This window comes from Odocoileus virginianus, chromosome 12 (assembly GCF_023699985.2).
Source record: "Odocoileus virginianus isolate 20LAN1187 ecotype Illinois chromosome 12, Ovbor_1.2, whole genome shotgun sequence".
NCBI classification, from domain to species: Eukaryota; Metazoa; Chordata; class Mammalia; order Artiodactyla; family Cervidae; genus Odocoileus; species Odocoileus virginianus.
Window position 1 is genome coordinate 64516815 of NC_069685.1, and position 14903 is coordinate 64531717.

The 14903-nt window shown below is 50.9% G+C and overlaps 1 protein-coding gene across 4 annotated transcripts in view; it reads right to left on the bottom strand.

The window, feature by feature from the left end:
• ASCC2 (activating signal cointegrator 1 complex subunit 2) overlaps window positions 1–13239 on the bottom strand; it is a 35068-nt gene extending 21829 nt beyond the window's left edge. The window contains exons 1-5 of one of the 4 annotated variants that reach the window (XM_070475546.1): window positions 13146–13239; window positions 8144–8241; window positions 3918–4076; window positions 3376–3546; window positions 1992–2121 (exon numbers count right to left, since the gene is read on the bottom strand). In XM_070475546.1, coding sequence (XP_070331647.1) covers window positions 1992–2121; window positions 3376–3546; window positions 3918–4076; window positions 8144–8224 — 541 coding nt within the window. In that variant the 5' untranslated portion in view covers window positions 8225–8241; window positions 13146–13239. Of the gene's footprint in view, window positions 1–1991; window positions 2122–3375; window positions 3547–3917; window positions 4077–4880; window positions 8118–8143; window positions 8242–13145 lie in introns of those variants that run through there. The other 3 variants (XM_070475548.1, XM_070475549.1, XM_070475547.1) reach the window with 3 other exon arrangements.
• Between the last annotated feature and the right edge of the window lie 1664 nt (window positions 13240–14903).

Sequence of the window (14903 nt, forward strand, 5' to 3'; positions counted from 1 at the left end):
ACAGCTCAAAATCTATGAGGGGGTATGTCTTCCTGGAGACAAGCTTCCGTCTGATTCTCAGAGGAGTCAAGTGACCCTAAAGATTCAGAACCCCGGCAGCAGGCGGAGCTCTAGCTCCAGCCTCGCCCATCTGCGGCCAGACGGCCTCTTCTCCTGGATCCTCGGAGCGGTTAACAGCCCCCAGACCCAACGCTGACCTTGCCTCTACTCACTCTCCAGGGGGGTTAAGATTCCTCCCTCCCGCTGACCTCACGAAGCCCCGTCAACTCTCCTCTCGGGTGTCCCTTTCTGCCCAGGCTCTCCCGTTCCAGCCCACGCTGAAGCCCTGGGTCCCTCCACGGCCTCCTATCACCACCCTCCCCACCTGCGCGCTGCCCGATGGACCGTGTCAGCGGACGGCTCCCCGCCCTGCTCCGTGCTCCCAGAGGCTCCCACGGCCCTGTCACGATACGAGCTTACACGTATCAAGTGCCTGTGACGTGCCGGGCTCTGTGCTGCGCCCCACCTCATATTCACTCCCCACAACCATGCTACAGGCTGGATGCCTCATCAGTCTTCCCTTTCTTCAGATGAGAAAACGCAGGCTTAGAGCGGCTAACTGCCCGAGTCAAAGGGACACAGCCCATATACAGCTGTGGACTGGGCAGCTGGACTCCAGGACCTTCCCATTGGGCCACCAAGAAACGTACCCTTCCCCAGGTCCCTGGCTCGGAGCCCTCCCCACTCCCCGGTCTGACCCCAGCTTCTTCCCCCGAACCCACGCTCCCTCCCAGAATGCTCTGCTCCAACCAGACTGGCCTGATCATTGTTTCTCTAACTAACCGTGCTGCTTCTGTGCACTCACCCCATCCTCTCGTTCTAGAGCATAATTATTAAGGGTCTTTTCCCAGGGAAAATACAAGAAATTAACTGATGATCAGGCCAATGATTAGACCTGAATGAGAAACCAGAGTTTGTGCCAGTGAAAAAGCTGGATGTGAAATTTCATATGCATTAGGCCCTAAATACATTTTTCAAAAATATGCAGAGAAAAGACTAGAAGGGAATAATGACCAAATGATGGTCTCTTCCGGGGGGGGGGGGGCGGGGGGGGGGCGGTAAGTGCAGGAATTTGGTAATTGCTTTCCTGCTTCTTTATACTTGATACTCTTCCAAAATTTTCTAAATTAACCTAAATTACCTTTATCATTGGGGTTGGAGGGGAAAGGAAGGAAGGAAACCATTTCAAGGGGTGATTGAGCTCTGTAACTGGGCATTAGGAAGACCGTATCCTACAGTCTCAGGGTGAGAAGGGCTGCCAGGGTGTCCAGGGTGACCAGTTGGGCCAGTTGCCACAAGCTCCTCTTCCAAGGCAAACCCACGGGGGCACTGTCCCCTCTAGAGCTTCCCAACAAAGCTTCTGTGTGAGCCTGCCAGCACCCCTGCCTTTCGACGGGCTCCAACTGCTGATGTCCGTTCCCTCCACGACCCCAGGGAGTCTCCTCTGACCCCTGTCCCTGTCTATTCTCAGAAGCTATGCAAATCTCAACATTTCTGAGGCAGCCTCATCACCCATGAGGCAGAGTGTGAGCCTCAGGCCCACGTGACGTCAACCCCAGCTTGGCCACTCATCAGTCATGGCCCTGCAGGCAAGTCCCGAACATTCAACCTGTTTCCTTAACCGTAAATGGGGGTGGTGACACCGCTGACGTCACAGGGTGGCTGTGAGTATCGCCTGAGATGACACAGGCGGGGTGTCGGCACACACTCAGGCAGAAGGTTAGCTGTCGTTGTGGAAGCAAACGCCCCCCTCCTTGGGCCAGGACACCTAGCCTGACACTGGGGCTCCGAGATCTGCCCTTGTCTGAGCCTCTCCCCGCTGACACACACATCCGCTGAGTCACTTCCAAGCACCACCTGCTGCTGCTGCTCTGACCCCCCTGTGGACACATGGGGGTCATCTCTGCACCACCTGCGTCCCCCACAAGCCCCAGGCCCCGCAGCCTACCCACCGATCATCTTCTGCAGCAGCGGGGCGTTGCCTTTCCCAAACAGCACGCAGAGGTCCAGAATCTTTGGGATGTCGAACAGGAAGTTGTTGTAGAGGATTTCTCCGAAAGCAGAGGGCGAGATGAAGTGATCCTAAGGAGCAGCGAACAAAGGGTGAGACCTCCCCACACACGCGCGTGGCAGGGCAACAGCAAGCTTACAGGAAGCAAATGGCGGGGCCATCGGCGGGGGCCTGGCTAGTAGAAGAAGCTCTGTCCACACCAAGGACGTGCCCAAGCCACGTGGACTGACCTGGAGCAACAGTCACTCACCCTAATGTAAAATGAAGCGGAAGCGCCCTGTGAAACCATCAGCTGGGCATTCATTCTAAAGTTATTTACAGGTAAACTACCATGATGTCTGCAACTGCTTTAAAATACTCCAAGACTGGACTTCCCTGGTAGTCCAGAGGCTGAAACTCTGCGCTCCCAATGGAGGGGGGCTCAGGGTCCATCCCTGGTCAGGGAACTAAGATCCTGCATACCACACGGCACAGCTTGAAAAGGACAAAAATAAAATAAAATGCTTCAAGAAAAACAGAAAACTCAGTGGGGGAGAGAAAACAAGATCGGCAAGATGCTAACTGTTGAAGCCAGGTAATGGGTGTGTGGGAGTCATGATACTTTTGTGTATATTTAACAGTTTCCATGTTAACAAGCTAAAAAAACAGAAAAGATACTATTTTTAAAGTAAATATGTGGGCATCACACACAGAGACACAAACACATTGAAAGGAAAAAGCTCCCTGAAGGAACAGGCACCTTAACAGTGGTTATTTTGAGGGAAGGGAATTTTGTGGGCGACTTTCATTATCTGCAAAATATTTTTGGCAGCGTTAGTATTTTTAAAATTGGGGGGAAGGACTTCCCTGGCGGTCCAGTCAGTGGTTAAGACTCCACACTTCCACGGCAGGGAGCAAAGTTTCGATCCCTGGTCGGGGAACCACGTGATTGCACATGCCACATGATTTGGCCAAATAAATAAATAAAATTAACAAAAATAAAACCGGGGTGGGGGAGTAAAGGCTTTTAGAAAGCACATCCGAGGTCCTCTAGAAAAAATCAGAATCGGTGCTTCGCCCTCTGATGCGAAAGGAAAGACAGTCACGCGCACCCTGGCACAGGGCCCTCGGCTCCCACTGATGGAAACACTGGGTGTAACGCAGGCGACCTGGCGGCTCAGAGGGTAAGGGAGGTGGCACAGATTGCTTCCCCAACAGCAGGAATGAAAGCGGAGGGGAGACAAAGAAGAAACTCGACACTTCCAGAGCCTGCATTCCCATGGGTGCGGGCCCGGCACGGGGGTGTCAGGTGGCGGGGGCGACCTGTCACAGGACCCGGGGCTTACTTTGGATTCCTTGTGCGTGGACATACGGAGGAAGGTGAGAAAAACGCTGCGGTGGAGGCGCCTCTGCATGTCAACAACCTCGGGGGCCGGGGCCACCCACTCGTCGAACTTTCGGGGCACATAGCGCAGGTAGGAGTCCAGGCACTTCTGCAGGGTCTCGTCGAAGATGACCTAAGCCAGGCGACAGGGGAACAGCCAGTCACTGCATCACTGGGGTCCAAGGGCCTGTGGACTTTGCGGGGCTCATGGCCCATCAGCCCTGGCCTGGGGCAAACATGCCAGCCAACCCCACGGGACCGAAGCAGCATAAATGAGCCAAGGGCTAAACACGAGTTTCTAAAAATGCCATGGTGGAAGGCGTTTGTGTAAACATCATTAAGATGGTGATACGGAACACAGTAATTCCAACCACAGTTTGCTCTTAGGGATCCAGTGTAAGAAGCAGAGGAAGAAAAAAGCATCTCCTGGGGAGAAAAACAACAGCACCCAACCAACGGCATGGCATGTGCCTGGTCTTAGCGGGAATGGTGGGAGGACGTTACCTGGCACCAGAATTTATCGTGCGGCAGGGCCAGGAGCCAGTCCAGGTCAGTGGCTACGAAGGTGGCGCGTTCCAGGTATTCCTCCACTAGGGCGGGAATGTTGTCTTTAGGGGGCGGTTTGTATAACACAAAATACCGGTCTGCCTTCTGCTCGGGGTGCTACGGATCCAAAAACCACGTGTTAACGTGGCGGAGGTTAGTCAGCCAGGGCCCCTTTGCCAACCCGCAGCAACAACCCTGGGCTGTTCCAACCAGTGACCCTCAGGCATAAAGAATCGAGTGTCTCTGACAGAGGGAGGCTTGGCCGCAGTCAGGGAACACCAGGCGAGCATCAAATACCGTGTTTTCTGGAGAATGTTTAATGACACAGGGAAAGGTTAAGAGAAGAAAAAGCAAGACACAAACCCCTCTATTTTATACAACCATTTTTGGGGTTTTAAAAAAAAAAGCAGCCATATTTAACACATTTACACACTGGTACAGATTTTATTTTTTTAAAAAGTGTTGGCAGGAGGGAACCTCAAAGCTAACAGTGGCTATCTCTAGTAGAAAGGATTAGGACTCAACTATATTTTCCAATTTAAAAAAGAACATGTAGTATTTTTCAAAATTACACAGGTGAGGCAGGAGGGTGTCCTCTTTCAAAAACTCACAACAGTATGGAAAGATAAGTCGCCTGGGACCACCACCCCGGTCTAGCATCAAACCAGAGGGAACCCCTCCCCATTCCGTGAGCATCCTCACTGCCCTTTTCTAAGCGTTTACATTAAAATGTAGCCACACGAGGCATTTGTTTGGGCCCATTTTCATCTTTCTGACACAAACAATGTCGTACTGTACATATCACCGTGCTGTTCCCTTTGTATAATCAGAGAAAAACCTCAGTAATTTTTTGGTAAAGATGCTAATCAAGTAATTGCAGGTCTCGGCTTAGCCTCACAAGTTCTCTCTCCTAACCCTTACCTTGCCGGGAACAAACCTTCTTTTGTTCCCCATAAAGAGAAGATGAGCTCGGGTTTCTCCTCTGACTACATTAGGGCTGCTTTCTCCGGGGGAGGCGGTGACAGGAAGGAGGCCGCCTGTTTTCGTCTCAGCTGTTATCAACCACAGTCCACCCACTTCCAGGTCTGTCAGTCCAGGGGGGACAGGGAAGTCACGGCTGACAGCTCAGTTTCTTTGAGAACCAATTAAGCCTCCCGACTGCAAACTGCCGAGTTTTTGAGTTCCACGGGGCTCCTTGGGGGGGTGAGGGCCTCCACTGGGTCCCCCGCCCATTTAAATCACAATTTATACAAAAGGAATCCTGCTGATTGAAACAAGTTCAAAACTCCTCTGGAGGGCCTAAATTCATCTCTGTGGTTTCCAACTTCCCCTCCTCTGCCGGTTGCTGCCTCCCCTCTCACTTAGGTCACTTCTCGGGCCAGGCTGCTCACTGACCTCCGCTCGCCCAACTGACACACACACGCGCACACCCCCGACCTTCCTGCAGTCCATCCTGCGAGCGTCTGCTGGTGCCCAGCTCCGCCACGTGTGGGGCGCACGTGGGACGGGGGTCTGCGTGCTCCCAGAGCCCACTCTGCATGGCTAAGTCAGACAGCTCAAACCTGGCAGAGGCGCTGTGGGAGCGCCCGGGCGGCGAGGGGGTTGGGGGGCACCAGGACACTTCCGGGAGTGGCAGAAATGTTCATTATCTTGCTTGTGGTAATGGTTTCATGTGGGTTTACAGATGTCAAAACGAACCAAACTGTGTACCATAAATATATGCAGTTAATTGTCTTCCAATGACATCTCAATAAAGTTAGATTGAAAGGAAGGGCCTGCCTTCTGTCTTTCCCGCTACCCTGCAGGTCTCTGGAGGGGGTCTGAGTCTTGTCACACAGCAGTCCCAGCCCCTAGAGCTGGGCTGGCATCGAGCACTCCCTCCATACACACTTGCAGGCTGAATGGAGGAATGCATGGAGGTAACGAAGGACCAGGTCCTGCCAAGGTCTTTGAAGCACCTCTGACGCCACGCCCAAGATCAGGGGCCACGGAGGATCCCAGGGTGAGGAGCTGCAGGCTCTCACTTTATCTCCCACCCTTCAGGCCTGGCCTAGGTCCCACTTGCTCCGTGAAGTTCCTGAACATGCCCTGCCCATCAAACTTGTGCCCTGTTCATCTTGATAAGAAACTATTCTGTACTGTTCTCCAAATCCTCCCCTTAAATGATCCTTATCTTTCTCAAGAGCCCATTCAACCACTTGGGTGCCAAACTTGATTTCTTTACAAGGCTGGGCTCCTTAACTCTGCGATACTGCTTCCACCCCAGGGGCCGGTGTAGGAATCAGGCTCTCAGGACTCCGGGACAACATATGCAGGACCCCCTGCCAGCTCCGCCCTTCTCCCATTGCCCTGCCAGGCTGGTGCTTATTCACTCTTCCACACGCAGTTCAGGATCTCCCTCCTACAGGAGGGCGTCCCTGGTGGCGTGAGCTCTCCCACCACCCCAAGACCTCCGTGCACCCCTCCCTGGTCTCGATCAGCGGTGTGGACTTCCTTCCATCACACGCTGGTCATGCATGCTGCAGAGAATCCACCAGTCTGCTTCCTCTCCGTCCGTGGGCCCCACCAGGGCTGTCTTTTCTCTCTGTAGCTCCAGGGCCTGTCCCATAGTGTGGCAAGGGTCCTTGGCTCATTTACTGGATGTCTCCTGAGAACCTAGGATGCACCTGGCACTGGACAACCAGAGGAAAGGGAAGGGACCAGTCCCTGCTCCCAGAGGGCCTGCAGTCTAACAGCCTGGTATCCAGGGCATGGGGAAGGGCCCAAGGAACCAGCCTCCACCGGCGCCATCCAACAGAACCTCGGCAGAGACGGAAGCGCTCCAGACCTGTCCCGTGCTGGCCGAGACAGCAGATTCTCACCACATGGGACTATTTTAACTTAAATGAACTAAAACTAAATTAAAAATCAAGTCCCTTGGTTGAGTCACCCACAATTTCAAGAGCCCCATAGCCACATGTGGTGAATGGCTAACATACTGTACAGAACAGTTCCTGATTTTCTAATCAATATCCTCCTTACCTAAAAGAGTTATGAATATGAGGATATATTCAGGGAACATGGCTAACATTTTGTAATAATTATAAGTGGAATATAACCTTTAAAGTTGTGAATCACTATGTCATACACCTGAAACACACAATGTTGGATATCAATGCTACCTCGAGTTTTTAAAATAGTTATGAAAAAGAAACAAGAGGCTATATAGCAGGAAGGTGAAGAAAGTATAGACTCCAGGGACAGCTTAGCCGGGGTCCCGTTCTGACTCCCTTAGTGTTCTAGTTTTGTGACCTTGAACTCGAAGTTTCCTCATCTGTAAAATGGGGACAACCAAAATGCCTACTTGGAGGTCTATGGTTCGGCTTCCATGAGATAATCCAGGTGAAACGTTTGGCCCGGAGCGAGTGCTCTATAAATATTAAGCACTATTATTAGAGAGTAGTCAGGAAGCAATAGGAAGCCATCCAGAAAGCAGGAAATAAAACACCAAGCTCTTGTTTCCCACGACTTTACTCACACACCCAGAAAATACTTCCTCCCACCTTGTTCAAGTAAGCTAATGTTCTTGGGAAAACAGCAAGCGGGTATGGGGACTTCGGTCCCCGTGTCTGTTTCCTCCAGCAGCCTGGCACCTCTCCACGGCTCTAATCTCCCCCACAGCTGGTCATCGGCATGCTCACTTCCATTCTCCGTCTCACCAGCCCTGCCGGGTCTGCATGTAGTGCTTCTTAGCCCATTCAGACGTGACCTCTGACATTATTAGTGTCCCCACTCCCGCCCCCCACTGCCAAGTAGACAGTAGCTGGAACATCTCTGAAAAAGGCCCATCTGAAATCTGAGCACCTCCTGCAGGGTCCAATCCCCAGATCCAGCTTTGGGTCAGCCCCGCTGCCTGGCCAGCTCGGGCTGAGTCAGAACTGCCATTAGACTTTTATACAAAATGAAATGCTTTGCAGGGAAGGTATGGGGTGATGACATGGAAAATACCACTCAAACTCAAGCTACTGCTGGGAAAGAAAACTCCTGCACCAGGGCCTGAAAGACCTAACAGCATCCTGGCTCCTGAAACACAGACTGTGGTCCTCAGGTCATTCATAGAGCTGATAAAGAGGAATTTACTTTTTTGCTTCTGACATTGCAAGTTCAATAATATTGGGCTGAACAGCCTCAAGGCACCGGCTCACCAGCGCAGGCGAAGTCCTCAGCTTTCCTGTCTTCAGGTCCTTGTGGGTGATCTGGAGTTGGTCCAGGGGCAGAGCGGGCATTGTGCTGCGTGACCCTCCTGAAAGGAATATGGACAGGAAGAAGAGGGCAGATGCAGAGGCTCCGGGGGGCAGGGGCCTGCTCTGGGGCTCACCCCAGAGCCAGGAGAAAAGCTGAAACCTCTGGCCTCAGGGGGCTCCTGGCGGACCTGAAAGGCCTGGTTCCCATAACTACTCACCTAGACCAGTGACTTTTTGCCTAAAGCGGCAGTTCTCAGCTGAGGAGGAAAATACTGCCCCGGTGACACCTGATATGGTGGTGGTTGGGTCACTAAGTCATGTCCCACTCCTGTAGCCCACCATGCTCCTCTGTCTATAGGATTCTCCAGGCGAGAATACTGGAGTGGGTTGCCATTTCCTTCTCCAATTCCGCCCCAATTCATGAAGTTCTGGTTGAAAGTAACTAGATCATCTTTCCCACGGCCCCCGCTCTGTGCCCTCCTTGGCCTGTGAGCTCGGGGAGGCCAGTGCCTGGGTTCTCCTTCTCTTGCTACCTTTCCTGCGGCCAGCACAGGCCTGGTCCAGAGGTGGTTTCGTGAAATATTTGATGAACAACTGAATACGATGACACTTTTCTTACCATTTTAACCAGATTTGGGGGGGTTGAAGCCATGGGAATTTCCTCCCTTGCAGAGGGTGTTAAGATTTTACAAACTTTCCAGGCTTCAGGGAAGAAGGATATGGATAACTAGAAGGACAAGAAGGTTTTCACAGAGAATTCACGGAAACCTGCCAGAGTGACCTCCTCTCTAGAGAGGCCCAAAATGCCCTCAGAGTCAGTGAGTGGCAGACCCCACATCTCCTGTCTTCCAGGCCAACACTCATTTCTCAGTGCCACTTGGCCTGATCCACAGGAGGGACGTGCATATTGGCTGAACCATGGGACAGAAGTGACTCAGGCCTCTTAAGACATGCCACAAAAGGCTGGCACATCTCAATGACGACATGAAGATGTATGAAGGGTGGGATGAGGAAACCATCACCTCCTGAGCCCTCCCTGAGGTGCTGAGGGACACGGTCAGCCATGAGTCACTGCGGTCGCGGCTCTCAGATATCAGGCCAGGCCCTGGTGTTACAAAGAGAGACTGACAGGGCCTGGTCTCTGCTCTGTGGGAGCTTCCGATCCAATAATAAGGATGACAATAATAGCAGCAGAAACATGCCTCTCAGGTGCTGGTGCTCTTCCGAGCGATTTTCTCCACCTGAACTCACTTTAGATACCTTAACGGGCTTCACATGTATTAATGCTTGAACCAAGTCCAGGGTTGGTGCTATTAATCTCATTGCCTTCATTTTACCAATGAGCTTCCCTAAAGGCTCAGATGGTAAAGAATCTGCCTGCAGTGCAGGGACCCTGGTTCAGTCCCTGGGTTGAGAAGATCCCCTGGAGAAGGGAAAATGGCAACCCACTCCAGTATTCTTGCCTGGAGAATTCCATGGACAGAGGAGCCTGGCAGGTTACACTCCATGGGATTGCAAAGAGTCAGACATGATTAAACAACTAACACTTTACTAATGAGGAAACAGAGGCTCAGAGAAGATAAAAAAATTCGCCTAGGTCTCAGAGTTAGTGCGTGGTGAAGCAGGCTGGCTCTTAACCATTTGCTGTGTTGAGACTAGGGCAGTTGAGTTGGGGGCAGGGGCTTGTGGTTGTAGAGAAAGCATTTCTAGAGGAGTGCCTAAAGGAGAGCCTGAGCTGAGTCTTGATAGTGGAGACTGGGAAGAAGGGTGTCCCAGGTGGAGGAAACAGCAGGAACGAAGGTAAGGTGGTGGGAAGTAGCTTGGTGCACAAGGAACCTTGGTTCAGGGGCTGCTTTAAAGACTGTGAAGATACCCATCTTCACATGGGATGTAAAGAGAAGGAACTAGTCCCTAGTCTAGTCTGCCTAGTCCCTGAGGCCCATTCCAGCACTAGGAACTCAGTGGATAGTGGATCAAACACATGGGCCCCGTGACTGAGCTTCCATCTTTCACCTCTGCAAAATGCAGATCTGCTGTATATTTGTTGTTGCTGTTCAGTCGCTCAATTGTGTCTCTTTGTGACCCCATCGGCTGCAGCACACCAGGCTTCCCTGTCCTTCACTATCTGCCAGAGTTTGCTCAACTCATGGCCACTGAGTCAATACACGATTTCTAATTGAGCTACTATCTTACTAGCCTTTCACAATAACCCAGTTAAGAACGACAAGGATCATTATGCTCAGATGTCCACAGAGGGGCCCTGATTTGCTCAGGCCAATACCTGAGTCGCCAAGTTGAAACTGAAGCCCAGCTCTTGTGCCTTGGCACCTGGGTCTCTGGTACTGAGTGTGCTAAAAATACTTCTTTCCCAACCTCTGAGAGACGCTGGGAGGACAGCTGGAAACATCAGTGGGCTAGTGCAGAAGTCTAAATGAAGCCCAGGCTCAGTCCTTTCCATCCTCACCTTCCAAAGACGGTAGTGGGAGTGTCCAGTGCAGGGACCTAGGATGGGGAAAGAGTCAAAAGGAGGAGGTGGCTCTCCACCCTTAAAATTCTACTTCCCAGAGTCCAGGTCTAGACAGGTACAGACAGCAACCTGCTTTTAGAAGAAATCTACTCCTACAGGCCAGAGCCTATAAGGGCAGTTTAGACTCAGGCTGGTATGATGGTCAAAAGAGAAGTTTATAGTGCCACAGCCTGGGTTCAAATCTTGGCTCCATCCTACCCATGTTGAGACGTGAACAGTTCCTTAACTTCTTTAAGCTCTGATCTCCTCATCTGTAAAATCGGGATGAGAACAGTACATAATCTCATAATCTCCCAGGGTTGACATGAGAAGTAACCAATATTGTAAGAAGTAACCAATATTAAGTGGTCAACACAGTACTTGGAACATAATAAGCACTCAGTAACGTTTGTTGTTGTTTAATCGCTAAGTCATGTCTGCCCCTGATGCTGGGAGGGATTGGGGGCAGGAGGAGAAGGGGATGACAGAGGATGAGATGGCTGGATGGCATCACAGACTCGATGGACATGAGTCTGAGTAAACTCCGGAAGTTGGTGATGGACAGGGAGGCCTGGCGTGCTGCGATTCATGGGATCGCAAAGAGTCGGACACGACTGAGCAACTGAATTGAACTGAACTGAACTGAAAGTTTGTTGTTGTTTAATCTCTAAATCATGTCTGACTCTTTTGTGACCCCATGGACTGTAGCCTGCCAGGCTCCTCTGTCCGTGGGATTTCCCAGGCAAGAATACTGGAGTGGGTTGCCATTTCCTTCTCCAGGGGATCTTCCCAATCCAGGGTTCAAACCCATGTCTTCTGCATTGGCAGGCGGGTTCTTTACCACTGAGCCACCAACGAGGCCCCCAGTAAAGTTTAGTTGTTATTATTATTCAAGTCCCAATCGTAAGCCGAGCACTTGGGGCTTCCTCAGTTACTCAGCAAATACTTACCGAATGCCTTCTGGGACCTGGGCATGTAAATGACTATTAATCCATGTAGTTAGAGCTTTAACTGGAAATTTCCGAAATGAGCACAACAGAGAAAGGAAGAATGTCACAGAAAACATGACCTACAACCTGGCTGTTGAAGGATAGGAGAAAAGATGGAAAGGAAGGACATTCCTAGCAAAGAGCAAGCATGAGCAAAGGCTCAGAGCCTGTGGCTTTGAAGGATGAAGGAGACATTTGGTGTGGCTGAAAACACAAGATGTGGAGAGGAGAGGTTGGATAGAGAAGATGGAGCCACTTTAAAATGAGCCTCAAACGCTGTGCTAAGGATTTTGGCTTTTCATCTGAAGACAGTGAGGAGTCATGTAAGGAGAGGAGAGACATAATCATAATGAGAAGGTAATAACCTGGTGGCAAGAGAGACCTTCTATGAACCACTGGAGAGCTAAAACTGTTAATAACCTTATTTGTCCCTTCAAATAGTTCTTGAGTACCTACTATGTACCAGGCACTGAAACCTGGAGAATCCTAAGGCGGGCAAATAACAGACCCAATTCTGCCCTTCACAGAGTTTACGGTCTTGATGGTTAACAAGACAGATATGAACCAAACAGCCACACGAACAAGGAAATTCAATACTTTGAGTATGCTTTGCAGGCAAGACCCATGAGGCTAGGACAGCATTTAACAAAGAGAACTGACTCGACAGAAAGAGGATGTCAAGGAATATTTGAGTTTTCATCTACAGTATGAGTAGAAATTAACTAGGCAATAACTGGACTCTAAAAATGGCAACGTCAATGATCACGATGATATCTGTGCCCCACCCCACAGTGGATCCTCAGTGTCAAGCAGGGCAGCAGAAGTTAAAAATTTAGGAAAGGGCTTTCTTTTGAAGGGGTGCTTGGAGTAAGCTCAAGAAGGCCTGGGAGCATCCCCGCGGCTACTCCTGTCTCAGTTTCTGTCTTAACCCTTCTGGTCTCGCTTCAATATTACCCTCCTCAGAGATCGTACCAGATTGCCCTATCTAAAGTATTCACTCCTCCGGTTGCAGTCATATCTTTAATTACCGAGTGCATTTCTTTGTCATCGACTGTCTCCGCCCACTAGACTGTAAGCTCTATGAGGGAGGGAACTTCCTCTGTTGCTCTGTTTATATTCCCAGTGCCTAGATCTGTGCCCACGTAGGAGGCGCTGGACATAACATTTGTTGAAAGAATGAATGAACCCTGAGGAAACTGAAGCTCGAGGTGAGGGTAGGAGGACCGCGTCTCGCCCAAGGCCAAGGTCACTCTGGGGCCGATCCTCGAACCCTAAGACTCTAAGCTCTGGCGGCCTGACTCTGGGCTCGGGGTGGAAAGGTAGGAGGAACGGGGCGACTCACGGCCCCTGGGGCAGCCTAAGCCTTGGCCCTGCCATCGAGGCGGGAGGCCCGAGGCCGCGTGAGGCACAGCTGCAGCCCCTCCCAGGCCCGATGTCCCACATCCGCAGGGATCAGCCACGCACTCACCTTGGCGGCTCCGATGCCGGCGATGTACCGCCGCCACCGCCGCCGCCGCGGTCCACGGTGACAGCTCCTAGAGCGCAGGCACTTCCGGGGTCAAACAGCTATTCCGCAGGCGCAGACAGGAAGCCCCGGCCCGCCGCGTCCCCGGAGCCAACTGCCGCCGAGAAGCCGGGCCCGGGCCACGCCCCCACCCAAGACTCCGCCCCCTGTAGGTACAGAAGTGGCTGTACCCACACTTTCTCTCCGCTGCTAGCACCCTTGCTGCTTTAGCAGAGATGGTGGGAGGTGGGCGGAGAGCAGGTGTGGTTCCACTTCTTGGAAAAACCAAGTGTGCTACCTGGGTTCCTCAAGTCCAGGAGGAATTCTGCAGCTAAATGCTATAAACTGTGTCAGGACAGGGGATACGTTCTTTTATTGACATCAATTTTTTCAGGTAAACTTGTCATCCAGTGATCTAGGAGGGACTGAAAAAAACATCCTGGTCACTCTATTTTTTTTCCCTCTGGCATCACACCCATTTGATGGCAATTTAATTTGTATCTTGGCGGTTGATTGTAAGAACACACGTGGCAGTCTTTGGTACAGATAAAGCTTAAAGTAGAACTTCTGGCAGAAATGTATGGATTGGTTTCATTATTTCCAATGGTATTAATGTCACTGAAGTTTTAAAGCTAACTAACTTGACTATGGGCTTCCCTGGTAGCTCAGCTGGTAAAGAATCTGCCTGAATGCGGGAGACCCAGGTTCGATTCCTAGGTGGAGAAGATCCTCTGGAGAAGGGATAGACTACCCACCCCAGTATTCTTGGGCTTCCCTTGTGGCTCAGTCAGTAAAGAATCCGCCTGCGATGTGGGAGACCTGGGTAGGGAATATCCCCTGGAGGAGGGCATGGCAACCCACTCCAGTATTCTTGCCTGGAGAATCCCCATGGACAGAGGAGCCTTGCGGCTACCATCCACGGGGTCTCAGAGTCAGACACGACTAAGCACAGCACAGCATGACTTATAAAAAGACAGTAAGTTCCAACAAGACACCTGACTTCTCTGAACATGTCTCAATTTCCTCATCTGTCAAAAGGGGATCATTGATAGCCACTTCATCATTTGGAGGCTAAATGAGATAGTACAGACAATACCAAGCATGTAGTAGGCGCTCAAGAAATGTTAGTGGAAATTAAAAAAAAAAAAAAAAAAAAGAAATGTTAGTGGAGAGAAAGGAAGGAAGGAAGAAAATGAGGAAGGGAGAGAGGAAGGAAGGAGGCTCCGTATTCATTGGAGTGGTTTTAAAAAATTTGTTTGTTTTTGGCTGTTCTGGGTCCTTGTTGCAGCACGCGAGGGCTACTCTTCATTGTGGTGCTCAGGCTTCTCATCGTAGTTGGTTTCTCTTGTTGGAGAGCAAGGGCTTTAGGGTGCACAGGCTCAGGAGCTATGGTGCATGAGCTTAGTTGCTCCGTGGCTTGTGGAATCTTCCCAGACCAGGAATCAAACCCATGTCTCCTGCACCAGCAAGCAAATTCTTAACCAGCAGACCACCAGGGAAGCCCTTCCATTGGAATGTTAACCCTTATATTTATTTCATCTTTGTTTTCTCTCATGTTCCAGAAGAGAGTAATGAGAAATGTGAGCTTCCAAAGGAGACATCCTTGTCTGAGCTGTCATATGTCCAAAGGAAATGGAATTAAAAAGCCACGTTAACAGGAGAAGCCTCAAACCATGTATCAGTTACACACAAGTATGGAGGAATTGGGGGGAGGGGGCTCTG